The 22879-nt window shown below is 40.6% G+C and overlaps 2 protein-coding genes across 3 annotated transcripts in view; one reads left to right on the plus strand and one right to left on the minus strand.

Moving 5' to 3' along the window:
- The window catches only part of LOC116723259 (signal transducer and activator of transcription 4), a 33656-nt gene extending 28578 nt beyond the window's left edge, over positions 1 to 5078 (minus strand). Inside the window, exon 1 of one of the 2 annotated variants that reach the window (XM_032568020.1) lies at positions 4735 to 5078. In XM_032568020.1, the coding sequence (XP_032423911.1) occupies positions 4735 to 4862 (128 nt within the window). In that variant the 5' untranslated portion in view covers positions 4863 to 5078. The remainder of the gene's footprint in view (positions 1 to 4734) is intronic. The other variant, XM_032568019.1, reaches the window with a different exon arrangement.
- A 1874-nt stretch (positions 5079 to 6952) lies between these two features.
- wdr75 (WD repeat domain 75) lies at positions 6953 to 20933 on the plus strand. Its single transcript, XM_032568604.1, has 21 exons — positions 6953 to 7085; positions 7420 to 7549; positions 8069 to 8134; positions 8475 to 8574; positions 9360 to 9484; positions 9555 to 9625; positions 9878 to 9994; positions 10061 to 10149; positions 10258 to 10416; positions 11375 to 11434; positions 11611 to 11726; positions 12117 to 12292; positions 12367 to 12524; positions 12909 to 13089; positions 15631 to 15725; positions 16007 to 16102; positions 17121 to 17290; positions 18475 to 18534; positions 19807 to 19938; positions 20035 to 20126; positions 20470 to 20933. Exons 1-21 carry the CDS (start codon positions 7000 to 7002, stop codon positions 20690 to 20692), a joined length of 2502 nt encoding a protein of 833 aa, XP_032424495.1. The 5' UTR covers positions 6953 to 6999; the 3' UTR covers positions 20693 to 20933.
- Positions 20934 to 22879: the final 1946 nt, after the last annotated feature.

The raw sequence follows: 22879 nt of genomic DNA on the forward strand, positions 1-22879 counted from the left end.
GTTACTGTAACTGTTACTGTAACTATTACTGTAACTGTTACTGTTACTATAACTGTAACTGTAACTGTTACTGTAACTGTTACTGTTACTATTACTGTAACTGTTACTGTTACTATAACTGTTACTGTAACTGTTACTGTAATTGTTACTGTAACTGTTACTGTAACTGTTACTGTTACTATTACTGTAACTGTTACTGTTACTATAACTGTTACTGTAACTGTTACTGTAATTGTTACTGTTACTGTTACTATAACTGTAACTGTAACTGTTACTGTAACTGTTACTATTACTGTAACTGTTACTGTTACTATTACTGTTACTGTAACTGTTACTGTTACTATTACTGTAACTGTTACTATAACTGTTACTGTAACTGTTACTATTACTGTTACTGTTACTGTAACTGTTACTGTTACTATAACTGTTACTATAACTGTTACTGTAACTGTTACTGTAACTGTTACTGTTACTATTGCTGTAACTGTTACTGTTACTATTACTGTAACTGTTACTGTAACTATTACTGTAACTGTTACTGTTACTGTAACTGTAACTGTTACTGTAACTATTACTGTAACTGTTACTGTTACTGTAACTGTTACTATAACTGTTACTGTAACTGTTACTGTTACTGTAACTGTTACTGTTACTATAACTGTTACTGTAACTGTTACTGTTACTGTTACTGTAACTGTTACTGTTACTATAACTGTTACTATAACTGTTACTGTAACTGTTACTGTAACTATTACTGTAACTGTTACTGTTACTGTAACTGTAACTGTTACTATAACTGTTACTGTAACTGTTACTGTTACTATTACTGTAACTGTTACTGTTACTATTACTGTAACTGTTACTGTAACTATTACTGTAACTGTTACTGTTACTGTAACTGTAACTGTTACTGTAACTATTACTGTAACTGTTACTGTAACTGTTACTATAACTGTTACTGTAACTGTAACTGTTACTATAACTGTTACTGTAACTGTTACTGTTACTATTACTGTAACTGTTACTGTTACTATTACTGTAACTGTTACTGTAACTATTACTGTAACTGTTACTGTTACTGTAACTGTTACTGTAACTATTACTGTAACTGTTACTGTTACTGTAACTGTTACTATAACTGTTACTGTAACTGTTACTGTTACTGTAACTGTTACTGTTACTATAACTGTTACTGTAACTGTTACTGTTACTGTTACTGTAACTGTTACTGTTACTATAACTGTTACTATAACTGTTACTGTAACTGTTACTGTAACTATTACTGTAACTGTTACTGTTACTGTAACTGTAACTGTAACTGTTACTATAACTGTTACTGTAACTGTTACTGTTACTATTACTGTTACTGTTACTGTAACTGTTACTGTTACTATAACTGTTACTATAACTGTTACTGTAACTGTAACTGTTACTGTAACTGTTACTGTTACTATTACTGTAACTGTTACTGTTACTATTACTGTTACTGTAACTGTTACTGTAACTATTACTGTAACTGTTACTGTTACTGTAACTGTTACTGTTACTATAACTGTTACTGTAACTGTTACTGTAACTGTTACTGTTACTATTACTGTAACTGTTACTATAACTGTTACTGTAACTGTTACTATTACTGTAACTGTTACTGTTACTGTAACTGTTACTGTTACTATAACTGTTACTATAACTGTTACTGTAACTGTTACTGTAACTGTTACTGTTACTATTACTGTAACTGTTACTGTTACTGTTACTATAACTGTTACTATAACTGTTACTGTAACTGTTACTATAACTTACTCTATCTGTTACTGTAACTGTCACTGTTACTGTAACTGTTACTGTAACTGTAACTGTTACTGTTACTATTACTGTAACTGTTACTGTTACTGTTACTATAACTGTTACTATAACTGTTACTGTAACTGTTACTATAACTTACTTTATCTGTTACTGTAACTGTTACTGTTACTATTACTGTAACTGTAACTGTTACTGTAACTGTTACTGTTACTGTTACTATAACTGTTACTATAACTGTTACTGTAACTGTTACTATAACTTACTTTATCTGTTACTGTAACTGTTACTGTTACTATAACTGTTACTGTAACTGTTACTATTACTGTAACTGTTACTGTAACTGTTACTATAACTGTTACTCTATCTGTTACTGTAACTGTTACTATAACTGTTACTGTAACTGTAACTGTTACTATTACTGTAACTGTTACTGTAACTGTTACTATAACTGTTACTCTATCTGTTACTGTAACTGTTACTATAACTGTTACTGTAACTGTTACTGTTACTATTACTGTTACTATAACTGTTACTGTAACTGTTACTGTTACTATTACTGTTACTGTAACTGTCACTATAACTGTTACTGTAACTGTAACTGTTACTATAACTGTTACTCTATCTGTTACTGTAACTGTTACTATAACTGTTACTGTAACTGTAACTGTAACTGTTACTGTAACTGTTACTGTAACTGTTACTGTTACGATAACTGTTACTGTAACTGTAACTGTAACTGTTACTGTTACTATAACTGTTACTGTAACTGTTACTGTAACTGTAACTGTTACTCTATCTGTTACTGTAACTGTTACTGTAACTGTAACTGTTACTGTAACTGTTACTCTATCTGATGAAGCCTAGGCGCAAATTCAAACTGGAAGACTCTCTAGCCACACCTTCAGCAACCAATCAGCGCACGTCACGCATCACCCTCGACCAATCAACGCCGGACCAAGCCATGTCACGCCCTATCATCATTCAAGCCCCAGCTGAAAAGGACCTTCATCCAAGGACCCCTCCGCTTTCCAGCCGAGCTCATCCCACCTCCACCCCATCTCCACCTCCACTCTCCTAGCTCTTCAAGGATGCATCCTTCATCGACCTCCACCACCAGTGTCGGGTCCCGGGGATGACGTTCCTATCAGCGTCGGGAACGCTCGTCCGAGCTTATCGCAATCACAGCTCGATGTCCTCTGCCGGGGCCCGAGCGCCAAAGACTTTAATTCATGCATGTCAATAAACTCTCTTAATCGCTTCTCTTTCTCCGTCTGAGTCTCTCCAGATTGAATTACTGTTACTATAACTGTTACTCTAACTGTTACTGTTATTCTATCTGTTACTGTAACTGTTACTCTATCTGTTACTGTAACTGTTACTGTAACTGTTACTGTATCTGTTACTCTATCTGTTACTGTAACTGTTACTGTAACTGTTACTCTATCTGTTACTCTATCTGTTACTGTTACTCTATCTGTTACTGTATCTGTTACTGTAACTGTTACTGTTACTCTAACGGTTACTCTATCTGTTACTGTAACTGTTACTGTTACTCTGTTACTGTAACTGTTACTGTAACTGTTTCTGTTTCTTTTCATACAGAGAAGTCTGAGCCGGAGGCCTGAAGGCAGAAACTGAACTCAGCATGTAAAAGCTGAGATCCGTCAGCAAGGATGGCTTCAGTTTCCCTGATGATGTGTTTACTGACCAGTTCTGTATGTGAGCTTTGTTCAACTCCAACAGAGGAGAGAAAAAGTCAATATGTGATCTATAAAATATCATCATTGCTGACTTATCAATGATGATCCTATTTTATATGACAGTAAAAATATTCAGAAAAAACCGAAACAAACTGTAATGTTTCATCACACTGCGGTTACTTTTAGAAAAACTACATTAAATTATCACAAAACCTGAAACCAAACTCTTAAAATATCAAAGTGAAAGTTTGATTTAGTTTCAGATTAAGTAAAAGTTATTTATAATATTTAGTTCAGATCAAATCACAGCTGCAAGAACAAATCGGTTGGTTTTGTTTCGTATCTTATTTTGTTTTTTTCTTTTTATAAAACTCACAAAACACAGATTAGCATGATTATTTATCAAGTTTTTCTTCAGACTTAAATGATTTTCCCTTGTTTTGGTTCAACATCGGATCATTTTCTGACCCCATTAAAATAAACTGTAAATGAATCAGTTTGAGGAAAAAGATTCATATTTAAAAAGGAATCTCTGTTTTTATTGTCTTTATTGTTTTATCTTCCTTTATCTACTGCTGTCTTTATATTGAACAAAGAAACAGAAAGAATCTGTTTTTGTCAATGTCTGCTGGTAACGAAGAGAGAATGAAGATTTCACTAAAAACGACGTCGTTTTTCTCAGACTTTGCTGCTCAGTGAGGAAAATCTGTGAGAATATTCTGAATAGAAAATATTATTTAATGAATTTCCTGTTGGAGTTTCGCTCCTTCATTTTTATTAAGGAGGATCATGAATGTTTTACAGAAGCTGCTCCGTTTATTAAACCTGACCACAGGTTTTACTCTCAGGTCAAATCAAACCAGACTAAACAGAAGGAAATGTTTTACTGTAAAATGTTTCTCTGTTTCTGGAGCAGGAATTTAAACTCGGCCTAATTCCAGTTAATGACATGATTAACATGAAGCAGGAATCGCGGGAGGTTACAGGAATTTCATCTCTGAGGAAGATAATTAAATATTCTCAAAATGAAAGAACAAATTGGTGCTTCAAACCCGAATCCTCTCCAGATCATTTTATATTTACTGAAAAAAGTGAAATTATTCTCAAACTCGTGAGACTTTTTATCCATTTAATTTGACCCATTTCTTTACGTTTTAAGCAGACATGCTGCCATGTTCAGGTCCACGGTTGCAGTCGATGCATCAGAACCAACCCGAGTCGGACTCACCAGTCCTGGGACTCGATCCAGCCGGCCAGGCCCTGCCGGATGTCCATGGGGAAGTTGTCATCGTACAGGTAGTCCACCTGCTCCAGGAGCCTCATCTCCAGCTGCTGGACCTGCTTCCACTGGCTCATTCTGCTTCTGGCTCAGGGTCAGAGGTCACGGTCCGGGGGGCTCCTTCAGAAAGCTGGCTGTGCTGCTCTTCAGATGATCCTAGGTGTCAGAGCGCCGTTTCCCCGTCACTCCCTGCCAGCATGTGCGCCTGCTTCTGTCAGAGGTTTCAGTTTTACAGTGCGCTGCGTTCAGGAAGAGAGCTGATTTACTGGCGGCTGTCGCTCAGCAGGAAGCCGGCCCATCCCCCGCCACGCGTCAGCTCGCAGGTTTCACCCCCCGCTGTTCCACTCCGACAGAAAAACAGCACAGGAGAGCAATAAAACCAGAAACCTCAACCAAAACACAGGAAATCACAACGTATGGAGCTCCCAAAGTGCCATTAATTATTGTTTCATTGTGTTTACATTTAGCTCCAAACTGAATAGTTACCTCATTAACTAAATATTTACTTACTAATTACATATTTAGCTTGCTAATTAAATAGTTATCTTCAAACTAATATGTAGCCCATTAACTAAATATTTACTTGCGCTAACTCATTTGCTAGATAACTATGAAGTTTCAGATCTAAATATTTAGGTTGTGAACTAAATAGTTAGCTTACTCACTAAATATTTGGCTTATTATCTAAATATTTAGGTTCCGACTAAGTAGCTGACTAACTTAATATTTAGCCTGCTGTTAAATATTTAGCTCCCAAATAATTTGCTCAATAACTAAACATTTAGATTAAAGCCAACTTTTTGCTAGCTAAAGATTTAGTCAGGAGCTAAATATTTAGTTTGATAATTAAATACTTAGGATAGAAGTAAAAATACATTTTTACTTATTTAGCTTAGAACTTTACTTATTTACTTATTTATCTCTAAGCTAAATATTTAGATCACTAACTAAATATTTACTTTGATATTAGTTTGTTAGCTAAATGTTTAGTTTGGATCTAAATATTTAGCTGGCTAGATATAACAGCCACTTTAACACAAAGATAGCTTGAACAAATATGAGGCAGATATTTCCTGGAGGAGTCATGCTGTGGGACTGCTGCTGTCTCTGTTTCCTCTGAATTATAATAAATTATTGAGTCTAACTTTAGACATCACACAGTGAGTCACAGATTAATATTGGGAATAAAACCAGCATGATGTGTGACTGAAAGTGAGAGTTGACCTGAGGTGTTGGTTTCATATCAGTCATAATGAATTATAATGTTGATAACTTTCTCTGTCTGACACCCACAGTCAGAACAAACTAAACGTTAGAGCTTAAACAGGAAACACTTTCTTCAAAGCGCCGCGTGTAATAGTTGCCATTTTAAGTGGAATAACTTTGAGGGTGTCATAATTTATTCCTCAACAGAGATGGCACCTTTAAAATGTTTTGAAAGGAAAACAGTAAATTTAGTTGATTTAAATACTTGATTTTAAGAGTCGGTTAATAATTTAAACTGTGATCTGCTGACACCTAGTGGAGAAAGTGTTTGATTGCCTGACAAACATAATAAGCACTATCATCTGGTCTGCTATCCTTTCAGTGACTCATTAAACTATTTCATCACCTGAAAAATTTAACAAATAGAAACTTGATAAATTTGACCCAATGAAAAACTTGTGGATTTGTGCTTCAAATCCACAAGTTTTGGATTTGGAGCACAAATCCAGACTTGTGCTCCCAGTTTTTCTTTAAACTTTATGCAGTTGTATGTTTTATGTAATCCCACCGGCATTAATAAATCATTAAACATCCGTACTACATTTGCAGCTCATGAGTGGCTCCAAACCACTATATGGAACAGTTCATACAGAGTGAAATAATACAGTAATAACATGTCGATAGTTGTAGTAAAAATAACAAACTGAGCTGTTTGAGATAAACTGCTAAGAATGACTCTCTGCCTTTAATTAAGAAATCTCGATGAGTCAGTTAGTGAATGACAGGAAGCCCGAATCTTCTTCACCCAATAGATGCTGATTATTTCGTTTCTTTTCATCCCATAATGCCAGAACACGTCCGACACGACCATCCCAACATGGCCACGTCGATTACGTTCAAAACATTTCATCTGCAGTGCCATTTCCGCTCGCCAGGTGGCGGTAAGGTTCCAACCGAAAGCTTTACGTAGAGACACCGGGCGGATATGACGTCAGCCGGTATGAAAACATGGTTGAACAGGCTGAAATCCGCGTGGTTCACCAAGGTGGCAGTAATATAACCTTCAGGGAGCCGGCTATAAGCTCCGACTCCAGGTTAGTGACTTATTTTAGTCCGGTTTATAAAGCTAATGTCAGATATTTAGTTGGTGTTAGCGGGACAGCGGATGTCTCAGCGTTAGCAGCTAATGCTACATGCTGCGCTTCTGCTTCTGTGGCGCTATTACCTCAAAAATTTACCTGAATGCAACTTTACAGTGAAATTATGTAAATAAAACCTGCCAGAATGATGCGTTACTCTAAAATTATGACTATAAAATCTGCATTACTACGAAACTTTACCCATAAACCCCCCCAAAAATCTGAGTTACCACAATTATGACTATAAAACCTGCCATTGAAGCCGAAAGATGATGTTTTGTGTCCGCAGGTTCCTTCTTTGCGCTTCGGGACACAATGTGAAGGTGTTCAGTACCGTCACCGAGGAGTGTGTCCAGGAGCTGCGGGGCCACACGGACCTGGTGACCGGTGTGCTGATCAGACCTTCCAACCATCTGCAGGTAAACATCCAGATGTGCTGAACTCATCGTGTTGTTGTGTTAGCCACGGCTGATGAGAGAGAAAAGCTGTAGATAACCTGACTTCACTTCAATGGAGTCCCTCAGTAATCCAGCTGAGGAATGAAAACATTCAGGAAGGAAAGTAAAATAAAAGAAGGATGTAGTTGGTTTTTTTCAGTGCAAAAGTAAAAATCAAGTCAGTGTCCATACCATAAACCAGATGATGAAAACCACAAATCTCTGATTATTATAATTAAAATGTATTCTGAGTGACCCATATCATAAATCATATTTGATTTATAATCTTGTTTTCTAACCTTTGACCTGTGAATGTGTCTGATGATGTGAAAGCAGCAGGTCAGACGTGTTTTGTATTGAAATCCAGATGCATCTCAATGCATTAGAGTCTCATTAAAATGAATTAATTTCAGTAACTTAGTTCAAAACCAAGCTTACCTTTGTGAACTGAATGAATGTTTGATGCTTTATTAGAAATGAATTCTGTGGTTAAACCTGCAGGCCTACTCCTGCTCAGCAGATGGCACTGTGAGGCTCTGGGACTTCACCGATGGGATCCTCATTAAGGTAAAAACTTTTCCTCCATCATCTGAAGGTTCAATCAGGTTGATTAAACCTTCAGGTTTTAACTTCCTGTCTGAGCTGGTTCCACCTGAACCAGGCTGTTTCTAACAGGGCCGACTCCACGTTAGTGACTTATTTTAGTCCGGTTTATAAAGCTAATGTCTTTACATTAGCTTGTTTACACTTGTTTAGTTGGTGTTAGCAGGACAGCGTATGTCTGGACGTTAGCAGCTAATGCTACATGCTGCGCTTCTGCTTCTGTGGTGCTATTAACTCAAAAACTTACCTGAATTCAACTTTACAGTGAAATCAGTGAAGCTTCTCTTCCTGTTTCCTGTTTCAGACGTACCTCATCGGGTATCCCATCTGCTCCATTTATGCCTCGGCCAGCCATGATGGCGTCGTCTTCATCGCCACGCCAACGAAAGGACACAAAACTTTGGGTAAGTTTGAGTTCCTTCCAGCTGAACGAGAAGTTTTGGTCTAAAACTCTCCTTGTTGTACTTCCATCTGAATATTTTTCAGCTTTTTTTGTTTTTTTATTGCATTAAGACGTAAAGTTAAAACCTTGGTAGACATTTTACAGCAAAGATATTTCTAGCTTTTAATCTGTTATTCAGGCACCAAATCATTTATGAAGCTTCTTAAGAAATGTGAACTGTGGATGCTAACATTAGCGTTAGCTGCTGCATGTTAGCAGTGAGGTGCTATTTTAGGCTACCTTACCTTAGCTTCTAGGCTAACTCCTTTTAGCACATCTTGAACACAGCAATAGTCTTTCTCAGCGTCCAATCAGATTGTTTAGAAGCAGAAATGAACTGAGAAAGCAGCGTCAAAGCTTCTGTTAGCAGATGTAGCTGTGCGTCAGATTTATGGACGTACTGGGAACGAGTGAACATAAAGGTTCCAACTGCAACCTTTGTATGTAAAAGAAAAAATATTGTGTCAAAATTTATGTTATTAATTAATCAAAATGGAAAACACTTCAAACATCTGTTAAAAATATGAAACTTATGGCATATTTTGAACATGGAGGACGTAGCGCCATCTGGTGGACGAGCATGAAGCTTAATGAAATGTTGACATGAAGGAATCTGTTAGTTTATCTTCAGATGAACATAGATGGATCAGAAACAGTGTTTTTAACTGAATCTTCACCCATAAAAGCAGAATTATTCATTAAATATGATCTAAATTTGTAAATAAAATCTCATCTCTCTGGTTGCAGATTCTCTCCAACTCCTGGCCGTTCATCTCCCTCAGACCGCCGGCCAGCTGGTGGAGACCTCTGACCTCTCCGCCGTCCTCTCTGACGTCAGCGCCAACCCGGCGACCGTCGCCTTCGGCAGAGCGGTGCGTCCCTCTCTCTCTCTCTCTCCCCCGGCCCTGTTCTGCTCTCTGATTGGCTGCCGTCTCCCCACAGGGAGAGTATGTGGCCTCCACTAACGGCGTTCAGCTGCAGATCTTCTTCTTCAAGAAGCAGAAGTCCTTCAGGTCGGTTCAGCTGTCTGATTAATTGTTAATAGATCAGGCAGCGAAGTTAATATGAATAACATTTTTGTCTGTTTGTAAAAAAAACATTAAGTTTATCGAGAATGTGAAGCAAAATTTGTATCATGGCAATAAACTTTTCTCAATAAATGATAATGATAAATTAAAATTTTTTACAATAAATAAGAATAAGTGATAACGATAGCTGATGATTTTTTATGATAAATTATCGATTTTTTGCTGCTGCGCTTCCAGATTCTCTCTGAAGGAAAACAGCTGCAGCGGCCGCAGCAACACCTTCACCTGCGTCGCCTGCCACCCGACGGACGACTGCGTCGCCACGGGACACGAAGATGGAAAGATTCGGCTCTGGTGAGTCCCTCTGGTCTGGGTTGAACTTCCTGCTCCTGGTGAACTCTGACCTCTGCGACCTTTCAGGAGAAACTTCGACCAGAAGAGGGAATACACCTACCGCACCCTGCACTGGCACCACGGCGCCGTGCGCGCGCTGCGCTTCACTCCTGAAGGTAACGCCGCCGCAGCGCGTCCCTCCGCCTCCTCAGCATGTCCCGCCTCCACCTCTTCGCGTCCCGCTGGTGTTTTTTGACCCTCTGTGTTGCCGTTGTTCCCACCAGGCTCCAACCTGTTGAGCGGCGGCGTGGAGTCGGTTCTGGTCCAGTGGCAGTACCAGCAGGAGAGCCAGCAGGACTTCCTGCCGCGCCTCGGCGCCACCATCACGCACATCGCCCTGTCACCAGACGGGGCGCTGTTCTGCACCTCCCACAGCGACAACAGTAGCTAACAGAAAACGCTCTTGGGGAAAAGAAAGTACACCCTCCGTGGGTTCACTTAAAGCTGCAGTAACTTTTATAAAATGTTTCTTCCATATTTGTTAAAACTGTCACCATGTTGACACATTTTGTTATGAGACAGATAATCTGTGAAATTATCGATTTCCTCCCTGAGCTCCCAGTGTTGACAGCCAATCAGAGCCAGGAGGCGGGGCTTAGCGCTGTCAATCATCCTCCATTTGTTAAGGCTAGTTAGCGTAGCCACTGATGACAGCGTATAAACGGTTTTCCTGTAATGGTGAGAAGTTTCTCCACTAGCGACACATTTAGCAGAGAGTACATGAGATGATTGACAGCGCTAAGCCCCACCTCCTGGCTCTGGTTGGCTGTTTATAGTTATCACTGGGAGCAGACGGACTTTGTCACAGATTATCTGTCTTATAGCAAGCTGTCACAACTTAGTGACAGTCTGAACAAATATATAAAAATGTTTTAATAGAAGTTAAACTCTGCAGCTTCTTGTTGTTAAATAAAAATTTTCAATTATTGTAGAAATGAAATAATTTCATCAATAAAACAGAAAAACTGCTTTAACCTACATTTGCTAATATATCTTTAAATCTGAGCTTTTCATAAGTTTTATCAATATCTGTTAAGAGTCGATAAGTTCTGATCGGATCGGTTCTGGTTGGATCAGATCGGTTCTGGCTGGATCAGATCGGTTCTGGCTGGATCAGATCGGTTCTGGCTTAGTTGGACATCCTGTCTGTATTTGTCTCATCTGTTCAGAGGATTTTTGTCTCAGAAGTTTTATTCTCCTTTCAGAAACCAGGAAGTGAAGCAGGGTGTACTTTCTTTGTGAAGTTGGAGGGTGTACTTTCTTTGTGTACTTTCGGACTGCGTCCTTATTGATCTGCTGCAGCGTTTCTTTGTTGTTGATATTTTTCTGTTTCCTGTCCAGAAATCACCGTCATCCAGAGTTGTGTGAAAGTGTCGTCCATCATTCAGGGTCTAGTCAAAGGTCAGCTCAGATTCTGATCAGAATCTGGTCGCATCATTTTATTCTAATTTTAAAAACTTTTTTTCCGCCTGAGACGCTCGACCTTATTGGTTGGAATAAAGCGGAGATGTTTTAATTCACCTCGTCTCCTGATCTGGTAGCCGTAGCAACACTGTTGTTTCCGTGCGTCTCTGCAGGCGAAGCCGTCCAGACGGACCTGATGGTCGACCCGCGCAGCAAAGCTCTGGTTCTGAACGGGAAACCGGGTCACCTGCAGTTCTACTCCCTCCACAGAGACAGACTACTGTTCAACGTGAGACTGGAACCAAGCTTAATCTGGGTTTAATCTGGAGACCTGAAGGTTTAATCTGGGTTTAATCTGGAGACCTGAAGGTTTAATCTGGAGACCTGAAGGTTTAATCTGGGTTTAATCTGGAGACCTGAAGGTTTAATCTGGGTTTAATCTGGAGACCTGAAGGCTTAATCTGGGTTTAATCTGGAGACCTGAAGGCTTAATCTGGGTTTAATCTGGAGACCTGAAGGCTTAATCTGGGTTTAATCTGGAGACCTGAAGGCTTAATCTGGGTTTAATCTGGAGACCTGAGTTGATAGTTTATATATATGAGGGTTTGATCTGGTGGATTATAATCTGTGATGTAATAATCTGGTGGATTATAATCTGTGATGTAATAATCCCCACCAGCTGGACGTGGTGCAGCAGGAGTTCATTCACCAGGAGGGTCTGGACCAGTTCCAGGTTGTCATGGCGACACTGGACGGCGCTGGCGCCTGGTTGGCCACGGTGGAGGAGCGGAAGCAGGAAACGGCGGAGGCGGATCTTAATCTGAAGCTGTGGGCGTTCGATGAGCCGAGCCAGAGGTACCTAGGTCTTCCTCGCCAAGGCGGTCCAGAACCTCCAGAACCTCTGACGTCTCTCTCTCTCTTCGCTCCAGCTTCGTTCTGAACACCACCGTCTCAACACCCCACGAGGCCCGGATTACGGCCGTGACCTTTGACCCGGCGGCCCGCGGCCGGACCTCCCTGCTGGTCTCCTGCGGCCAAGACGGACTTTTCAAAGCCTGGAGGCTGGCGGCGCCGGCCCACCCGGACGGTGAGAACCCAGCTGGACCGGGTCCAGACTGACAGTAATCTGTCTTTAATCTGAGGCCTGCTGGTCTCCATACTGGGATTAATCTTTGACCCCAACGTCACGACTGTCTGGAGGGACGACGAAAATCTGAAACTTTATTTCTTTCTTCATTTCTTTTCTTTTGTTTCTTCCAAAATTGAAAATGTCAAAACAATCAAATAAGACAAAATGATAATAATAAAAAACATTAATCTGTTAATTAACCGATTAATGTTAATTAACAGATTAACATATTAATTAATGTCAGATTAATGTTAATTAACAGATTAATTAATCTGTTAATGTTGCCGTTAATCTGGAATTGTCAAACTTTAGTTGGTAACAGTCTGACTGTCCCGTCTCCAGACGGCGGTCCTTCCTGGTCATGTGACTTCGTGTCGGCCTATCACGGCCTGGCGCCGCAGCGCTGCTGTTTCTCCGCCGACGGCTCACTGCTGGCCGTCGGCTTCCAGGAAGTGGTTACCGTCTGGAGCCCCGCCTCCTGGGAGCTGCTGCTCACGCTGTCGCAGCCGCCGGGCAACATCAGGTAAAACAGGAACCTTAATATCTAAATAAATGTTTAACAAGATTTTATCTGTCTGTAAAAATCTCAAATTAATCACAAATTTGCTCCATTTTTCAATTGTGGCCAGAAAGGCCAAAGAAAATCATCCAGAGGGCTGTAAATGGCCCCCGAGCCACACTGTGGGCATCCCTGATTTAAACTTATTTTTTAATCTTCTTTTATTGTTTAAATAAAAGAGATGGAAAGTTTGAAGCACATTAAAATGGTTTATTAGTCATTCACACATTTATGGCCGATTCCTTTTGTTGCTGTGACACATTTAACCACTAGGGGCGCCAGAGCACAAAAACATATATTTATACTCAATAAAGGGAGAAAATCTGTGTTCACCAAGGATTATTTATGAAGTCAAACCTTTTTGATGCTTTTAGTATTTTGTTTGTCAATTAATTAATCACTGTTTGCTGTTTTTAACAGATTATTTAATAATGACCTGAAATCATGAGCCAGTTTGCTGTTAGTCTCAAACTGTTATCTTTAGGGATTATTTTGTACAGTGAAATATCCCAGATTTTTATACGGTTTTCATTAATCGGGAACAAAATGTTTAACATTTCTACTTGCTTAGAATTTAAATGATTATTTCCTGTTAAATCTTTAATAAAACCACATTATAGCTGTGCTAAAAACAGTTTTAGGTCAACCAAACAGACGAGCCACTTTACGCTTTACAGTCTGAAGAATTCAGGACTTCAGTTGGTCTCCCAGCAACCAGCACAGCAGAGTGTGGGTGCAATTTGGAGGCGTGTGCATGTTTCACTGCATACAGGTTTTGATATGCAAAAGGTTTAAGAGTTTAATACATTAATCTCCTTCTGACGTCCAACTGGAGGAATGTTTCTGTAGATCAGCAAACATATTGCTGCTAGCATCATGAGCACCTGCTAGCATCATGAGCACCTGCTAGCATCATGAGCACCTGCTTAGCTAGCTGTGATCAGGACAGAACTGCAGCGGTGCTGCTGCTGCATCTTCCTCTGGATCGGACCTGTAATAATAATTCACAGAGAGCTTCCTCATGTCTGATCTGAATTTAATTTGCTTTATTAATTTCTGTTGAGATCTGCACCGGATCAGAACTTGTTGGTCATGAACTCAAAACTGTTTCTGAGCTTTTCAGACCTGAAATCTATAAATCTCCGTTATGAAAATCACCTGCAGTCTCTAAACTGGGAGGTTTTCTTTTATTTCTGGATGTTCTTTTAGGCCTTCCTCATTGTGAGCTGACCCAGCAGGAACTGGCTGCAGTTTCTGCTGTAATGTTGGCAGCTGTTCCTGGGCTCACATGGAGCTCCGGGTCACAGAGGACACCAGAACCGTGCCGCCCGGTTCTGCTCGGCTCATTATGAAATAATCCACATTCAGCCACAGAATAAACCGAGTGACTCTTTTTCTTTAGGGAGTGGTGAGCTGCAGCGCTCAGATTGAAGCTGATCAGAGGAAAATGTTTGAGCTTGTAAGAACCAGGCGGGTCGGCTAAAACTCTCGGACCTCAGAGTTAAAATGAGACGTTTGAAGCAGGAAGAAGCTCATTTCCAGCTGTTGTTACAGCTGTGAGGTGCCTCTCTTATATAACGGCTGCCTATAGAGGTCAGCCCTCTGGAAACCAGACGCTGATCTAGTCGACGGCTGCTGCCGGACCAGAGGAAACCATGGAAACCATGGAAACTGAGGCTCTCACCTCAGTTCTGAGGGTTTCCATAAAAATCCTCAGAATGAGATCAGAACCGACCCATAATAAACAGTAACAGTTGGTGGTCTCTTGGCTTGAAGGATTTTTGAATCATTTCATGTTTAAATCCTCCAGTTGTGGCCTAGTTAAAGCTGAGCTGTTTGTTTTGGTCTGAATTTCTGGTTATTGTAGCTCCTCAGGCTCCTCTTTGACCTCTGACCTGAGCTGTGTTTGATATCAACTTGTTTTGGTACCGTCTCTTTAAATGTAAATGAGGTACGTCAGGCCCCGCCCCCTCCAGTTCATCCAAACAAAGGTGTTGGAGAAACATGAATGAACACAAGGCTTCTACTGAGTTAGCAAACCTCACTGACTGCGTTTAGATCACAGGTTCCCAAGATAAAAATGGCAGAAACAACAAACTGTTGATGTACTTATAATATTCAAAACATCCTAGCATATAACGCTAGCATTAGCACGATGCTACTGCTAGCAAAACAGCAGCCAGGACGTCCACAGTGTCTTGACTTGAGTGGGTTAATTCAACAGACAACCAAACATTTTGACTTGTAGCTTTGGTGTCTTTGAACTTGGACTAAAAAGTATCTGGAAGTTCATGACCTTGATAGCAGTTCTGCTGCAAATACTGTGATGTAACAGTTCAAAAAACATAGAAGAACCTAAAAGAGAAAACTGAAAGGATTGAAAAACCTGCAGCAGCAGGAGAAACGCAGACAAACTCCCAGATTCACAATAAGATGAGTTAAAAAGTGGATTTTGTTATTTTTAAAGAGCAGATGATGTGTGAGTGACGTTTCCTCCTCCATCAGGGATCTCTGCTTCGGCCGGCTGAGCTGCTCCAAGTTTCTCCTGGGAACAACCAGCTGCAACCAGCTGTGCTGCTGGAACCTCCTCACCTGCTCCTGTAAGCCTCCACAGCGCCACCATGTGCGCAACACGCTAACACATGTCTCCTGTCTTTATCTTGGCTCAGGATAAAGACAAGAACCAAACGCTCATTTAATCAGATTCAGCTTCAGCAGGAAAACTGAAGTATTACAATAACAAAGAAGCTGATCTTAGAGAGTTGGCTAATGCTAGTGCCAAGAACGTTAGCATTAGCCAACTGGCTAGTTAGCTATCAGGCAGTCAGGTTAGCAAGCTGTTTGAACTGAACCTGCTTCTTGTTTCCTGTTTGTCCTGCAGTGGAGTGGAGCACGTCCATGGAGGTGAGCCTGCTGCTGGCAGACCCGCTGTCTGACAACATGGCCGCCTTCTGCCACCAGGACGGAAACACAGACCGTACGTCCAACCAGCGCTCAGCTTTATTTACCCAGAGATGCAGGAGAACTGATGGCTGCTGCTTCACTTTATGCTAACTGCAGCTAAGCCTGTTGCAACCAGCAATCTATCAGTCAATCAATCAATCGCATGATAAGTTAAAATTAGATCAATAATTTCTGTTCTCATTAATATTTTTTGAAGAGAAATTTTGTTTAGGGAGATTTCATAATCCATTTTATTTATGGTTTCTGTTGTTTTCAGGTTTTATTTCTGTTTTATTTGTTTTTAGATTGTTGTGCTTTAATTTGGATCATATGTGAATTAAGCAGCTGCTTGGAACCCAGCTGCTTAATTATATATATATATATTTACAATAACATTGATTAATACAAACTAAATACTATTACACATGGAAAAACAATTTCTATATATTTTTTGTTGCTACACAAATAATGATTAATCTGTTAAACTTGTTAAATTTAGTTTTTATCAGCTGATGTTATTTAAAATAATACAACATGTTTAAATGTCATTCTGTATTCCAAAATCTAAATCCTGTTTTTTAGTTACTCCTGTAATTTTAAAGCAGCCATAGTAAGATAATCATGCTAATGCTAGTTAGCTAGTTAATGATGACGCATCATGTCGGTACAGGGGCCCCACATAAAAATCTGCTGAGGGCCCCAGAAAGGTTTGGACCAGCCCTGATCCGGATATTTAATGTTCTGTTTTAAATGTTCTTTACAAAATGAAAGTTTATTAGTGGGTGAACTTGCATTATTATCTTATTATCATTATATTATTGGAAAATGGTCTCCAAACAACAATATTATTGTTTGTCATAATAATTCCTATCCTCCAGTAAAATCTGTTATTGTGTCGGGTCTCACTGCAGCCGAGATGTTTGGGCCTTTAGGAGCAGAAAAAATAAATCACATATTAAACCTCAGCGCTAGTTTTAGCTGCAACTCCGAGAGAGGAGGCTGCAGGAGAGCCGGTTTCATCACCATGGTTACACCTCTCCTTTGTTTTCCAGTTTTTGTCTTCAAGCCCAGCGAGCCGCGGCCGCTGTTTTCCCAGAAGGCCGTGTGCTCGGGGCGGGTGAGCCGCGCCGTCTTCGCCCCCAGAGAGGTGGCGCTAGAGAGCTGCGAGGAGAGCAGCAGGTGGCTGAACCGCTCACAGCTCTACTTCCTGACGCCGCTCATGGTAAACAAATGGGCCAAATATCGGCCAATCAGCAGCCAGCTCACGCTGTGGGAGAGAGGTCCCGCTCTGACGCCCGGCCGCTTCCAAGAAAACCGTTCCATCTTTCTGAGAATACAAACCCTGCTGAGGGTTACAATAAACCACCAGCAAGTTTTATCCTAAACTCCAGCAGGTTTTATCCTAAACTCCAGCAGGTTTTATCCTAAACTATAGCAGGTTTTATATTAAAACTCCAGCAGGTTTTATCCTAAACTCCAGCAGGTTTTATCCTAAATTCCAGCAGGTTTTATCCTAAACTCCAGCAGGTTTTATATTAAAACTCCAGCAGGTTTTATACTAAACTATAGCAAGTTTTATCCTAAACTCTATCAGGTTTTATATTAAAACTCCAGCAGGTTTTATCCTAAACTCCAGCAGGTTTTATATTAAAACTCCAGCAGGTTTTATCCTAAACTCCAGCAGGTTTTATCCTAAACTATAGCAGGTTTTATCCTAAACTCCAGCAGGTTTTATCCTAAACTATAGCAGGTTTTATCCTAAACTCCAGCAGGTTTTATCCTAAACTATAGCAGGTTTTATCCTAAACTCCAGCAGGTTTTATCCTAAACTATAGCAGGTTTTATTCTAAACTCTAGCAGGTTTTATCCTAAACTCTAGCAGGTTTTATCCTAAACTCTAGCAGGTTTTATCCTAAACTCTAGCAGGTTTTATCCTAAACTATAGCAGGTTTTATCCTAAACTCCAGCAGGTTTTATCCTAAACTATAGCAGGTTTTATTCTAAACTCTAGCAGGTTTTATCCTAAACTCTAGCAGGTTTTATCCTAAACTCTAGCAGGTTTTATCCTAAACTCTAGCAGGTTTTATCCTAAACTCCAGCAGGTTTTATATTAAAACTGCAGCAGGTTTTATATTAACACTGCAGCAGTTTTTATATTAAAACTGCAGCAGGTTTTATATTAAAACTGCAGCAGGTTTTATATTAAAACTGCAGCAGGTTTTATATTAAAACTGCAGCAGGTTTTATATTAAAACTGCAGCAGGTTTTATATTAAAACTGCAGCAGGTTTTATATTAAAACTGCAGCAGGTTTTATATTAAAACTGCAGCAGGTTTTATATTAAAACTGCAGCAGGTTTTATATTAAAACTGCAGCAGGTTTTATCATGTTGTCTCTCCTGTGCAGGACCTGCTGACCTTCAGCACCAGAGCAGAGGAAGAACGACTGATGGCTGCAAGCAAACAGGTGAGCTTGTAGATACCTGCTCTGTCTGCCTGGAAAGAGAGAGCTTGACCTTTAACCTCCATGTTGACACTAGAAATGATAGCATAAACATACTGTAGCTTTTAATGTTAACTTTGACTCAATTAGCTTTACTCAAAGAATTCCTGGTCTTATCCACTCTTTACATCATACTTTACACGTCTTGATAACATGCTACTTCCTGTCCAGTTATTGATTTGTAATTATCTGACCACCGGGAGGCGCTCCCAGGGCGTTGGTCCTTTAATGGAAAAGCAGTAAATTCCACCCCATTGATCCCAGTTTACACCCAGCATTCTGAACTAAAATCCACAAAGTTTGCTCTTCCACAAACTCTCCTTCATTTCTTGATGCTCAGACCCACCTAACATTTTCCAACATGGTGGCTAACATGGAAGGCCGTTCCATTTGGTAAAATTATCTTCATAATTCAAATTTGTGCAGCTTTATGATAGATGGAAACAAACACAATAAAACAAATGCGAGAGAAAAATGCTGCAGTCAGAGAAAATGGAAACCAAACAACAGCGAGTATAAAACGCTGCAAACTCGCGCCACAAACCATTAGTCCTCCAGACCACTAGAGGGAGTCTGGAGTCAGATATGACACTGATGTAAACCTGCTGCTGCTCTATAAGATTAGGAAAGACTTGAAGTATTGCGCAGCTTTTCTTTCTGCTGGTCTTTCCTGAGGTTCTGGTCCCAGATGATCTGCTGGTCGACTCCCCCTGGTGGCCTGGAGGACCAACGTTTTCTGGAGCCACTTCAGAGTTTTATACATTCTGTTGTTTTGGTATTTTGCTTTTATTTCCTGTGTTTTTAATGTTTTTCTGCTGCATCTTTTTCTGTTTTTTAAAGTTAACATTCATTCCTGTGTTTGCTGCCGTTTGAACCTGTCAGCCACCGTACTTTAAGAAATGAGATAAAAATAATGAACAGACGCAGAAAAAGAAAACGTTCATTTTCCCAGTGAGTGCTGCAGCTCCATGCTGACAGAACGCCGATTCTTTTAAGATGATTCTTAAATTCTGGACATTGTTCGAACATTTCTCTTGTTAAAACTCAGTAAAACATTTTAATTGCATTTTAACGTAAAAACAAATAAACCAATTTGTCTGCAAAGCGTTTCCATCTCCATGCCATCAGGACGGCTCCATTACTCCTGAGTAATGAGGCCGTTTGTGTCGACCCGAATGTCCGACCCGGTTCTGTTCTCACAGCATTTGCTTCCCCGTCTTTTCTCCTCCTTTACAGCTCGTGGTTGACGACAGCGTTGCCATGACGCCCTTCCAGCTGTTGCTGGGGAAACGCCCACCCCACCACCAAGCGGTCGGCCCGCCTGCCGAGCTCCCGGCACCGCCTGGAGGTTCTGCTGCAGTCAGAGAGGTCCGACTTCCCTCCACTGGAGGAAACAGGAAGCAGGAAGTAGGAAACAGGAAGTAGTAGCAGGTTGACTGACTGAGCGGCTCGTTGTCGTTGCAGCTGCTGCAGAGTCCGGCTCACGTCCTGCCGGCCGCCGCCGCGCTCTGCTCCGCCTTCATGGAGGCTCTGCTCGGCGTCGCCACGGAAACCAGGTCAGAACCAAAACTGATTACAATTTAAACATTTAGAAATTATTAAATGGTAAAAATTGTGACTTGGATTAATGGTTTCTCACAGCATGTTGGTTCATGAAACGTTTCATAGATTCAGTTACAGAAACAGAAACAAACAGCAGTTTGTTAAATTGATCTGAAACAATGAAACTAAACGTGATCCAGAATCTGCTGACGAAGTGTTTGGGTCCGAAACCTGGAGGAACCGGTTCAAACAGCCAACAGAAAGTTCAGCATGACTCGGCACAGAAAGCTGCTGCAACAGGATCTGCCTGAGTTGTTTTCCTGCTGAGTCATGCTAACGTTTCCACCGTTCCTCCAGGGAAAAGAAAACCTCAGCGGGAGAAACGCCCAGCGACACGGAGGAGGAGGAAGAGGAGGAGGAAGATTCAGACGAGGAAATGGAAACCAGAGCCACACGGTCAGAGGAGGCGCCGCTGGAGACGGACAGCGCCGGCCCGGTTCTGAGCAGAGCCCAGGTCAGGGAGCTGAGGCGGGTCAGGAAACTGGACCACAGCTGGTTCTCCAGCCTGCTGGACTCCTGAGCACCAGAACCAGAACCTGGGAGCGGTTCTGGGTTTCCTTCCAGGAAGGAGAAGCGACAGGAAGCTGGTTCTGGACCTGGACGGGTTCTGACCCAATTCTTCCTGTTGGCTCCATCGGACCGGTTCCGTCTGGTTCTGATGTTTATTTTATGACTCCTGAAATAATAAACCTCACTGATGGTTTGTGCCGATCAGGCAGAACATTACGACCGGCGTCCGTCTGAGACATGTCCGGACATTTTAGTAGAAATTATTTTAATGGATTTTCTCACTAGACATCTTGATATTCTGCAGACTGTCCCTTTAAGAGCCTCCATCGCTCTCACTGCATCTCCAGTGGTCATAATGTTCTGCCTCGTCCTTGTGACTCAGCTTTTACTAAACTTGAGTTGCAGAGAACTGAATTAGTTTTTCCTTAATTTTCTTACAGAAACAAGATTTTAATTGTTTTGTTTCCTAAGAACAAAAAAGTTTGGATAATTTTTTTATTTATTCCAGTAAAATAAAAACTGAGTTTTCCTAAAACCTGCTGACTCATCATCTGGCTTTCCCCACTTCCTGTTAAATAACGTTGTGATGAAGATTCCATCGTCTTCCTCATCAGAAATCAGGTCATCAACGCTTTAGGGAGCTAAATATTTAGTTTAATATTCACTTCAAATTCTTATTTTTTAGCCTCAAATATTTAGCTTACTAATTATTGAGTTGGTTACATATTTAGTTGACTATATAGTTAGCAAGATAGATAAATATTTAGTTTGCCAACTTGCTAATATTTTGCATATTTAGCTTTATAACTAAATATTTAATTTACTAAATGCTAATGTCAACAGCAAGTTAGCAAAAATATTTTTTTTGGTTTGTCAGCTTAGTTACCAAAAACAAATAGCCACTAAGTGCCTAGCTTTAGCGGTGCAGCGATTTATCGGTGCAGCGATTTATCGGTGCCGATTTCCTGCATTTTGGGAGATGGTCAGATTTTCACATGTGAAGCTGATTTTATCTGGGTCTAAGAATCGACCTCTGACCTTTTGCTCTCTGGTGAGAACAGTCACGTTTACAGGTAACAGTGACGGCGGCAGACTGGTGACCTGTCCAACTGTGAACAAAACAACGGAGATGATTGTTGATTTCACAGGGAACAGGGTCAAAGGTCACACCCTATTTCCATCCTGGGAGAAGTGGAGGTGGTGAGGAATATAAACACCTGGGTGGTCGCCGTGACAACAGACTGGACTGGAGCAGCAGAGAAACATCTGTAAGAGATGGAGCGACTGGAGGAAGAGAAGATCCTTCAGGTTTAGATCTTCTGTTGGTGAGAAGATCCATCCGTCTGTTGGAGCAGCAGAACCAACAACAGCAGCAGGTTCTGGTTCTGTTCTGTTCTGGTTCGGTTCTGGTTCTGACTGTGGAACCTCTGGAGATGATGATGCAAAGAAGGATTCTTCATAAAACCTAGTAAATTATTGCCGATCTTGACCGTCCTCTTCATGAGAGTCTCAGGGAGGCGGAGCGTCTTCAGTCAGAGGCCGTTTCAGGGTCAGTGCGGTACAGACTGCTACAGGAGATGCTTCCTGCCGACAGCCATCAGCATCAATTTCTCTGAAGCATTTCTGTGATGAGCTGCAACATTTCATTTCCCTTTGAGATTTAGAAATTATTTTTGAACTGAATTTGAATTTAGCCTGAAACTAAATATTTAGTTTGTTTAGTATTTTTTAGTTTATAGCTGACATGGTAACCTAAATATTTATGTTAGCAAAATAGTCATCCAACTAAAATATTCTGCTTGCTAACTAGGAGCTTGAAACTCTGACGTCATTTATTACCGTATGAATAACATCGGGAAGATTATCAGTGTTTTTTCCCTCTTATCTATAATAATAATAATAATCCAAATGATTACTGTTCATTTTTACAAATGGCCGCCATTCCTTCCTGCTGAACTCATCTGATGATTTTGTTTTTCTGCAGAACCGTGAACTCGGTCGGACCCAGCTGGGTTTAGAAATCCTGATCAGACATTTTCCCATCAGATCCGTTTTCTTTGTTTCATCTTAGCAGCTTTTTCATTTCCTGCCTTCAGTTTAGTTTATTATCTGGTGGTTTTACTGCAGCTGGTCATCAAACCGGGTCGCCTGCAGGACCCCGCCGGTTTATGGTCTTTATCGTAAAGCTGCTCCCAGC

This window comes from Xiphophorus hellerii, chromosome 7 (genome assembly GCF_003331165.1).
Source record: "Xiphophorus hellerii strain 12219 chromosome 7, Xiphophorus_hellerii-4.1, whole genome shotgun sequence".
NCBI lineage: Eukaryota > Metazoa > Chordata > Actinopteri > Cyprinodontiformes > Poeciliidae > Xiphophorus > Xiphophorus hellerii.

Excerpts from the sequence above, each read along its gene's own strand:
- wdr75 (XM_032568604.1), top strand. The coding sequence starts at position 7,000 with ATGGTTGAACAGGCTGAAATCCGCGTGGTTCACCAAGGTGGCAGTAAT. Across the intron at positions 12,525-12,908 it reads GGCGCCGGCCCACCCGGACG|ACGGCGGTCCTTCCTGGTCA; the intron begins GTGAGAACCCAG and ends TCCCGTCTCCAG. Across the intron at positions 16,103-17,120 it reads CCAGGACGGAAACACAGACC|TTTTTGTCTTCAAGCCCAGC; the intron begins GTACGTCCAACC and ends TTTGTTTTCCAG.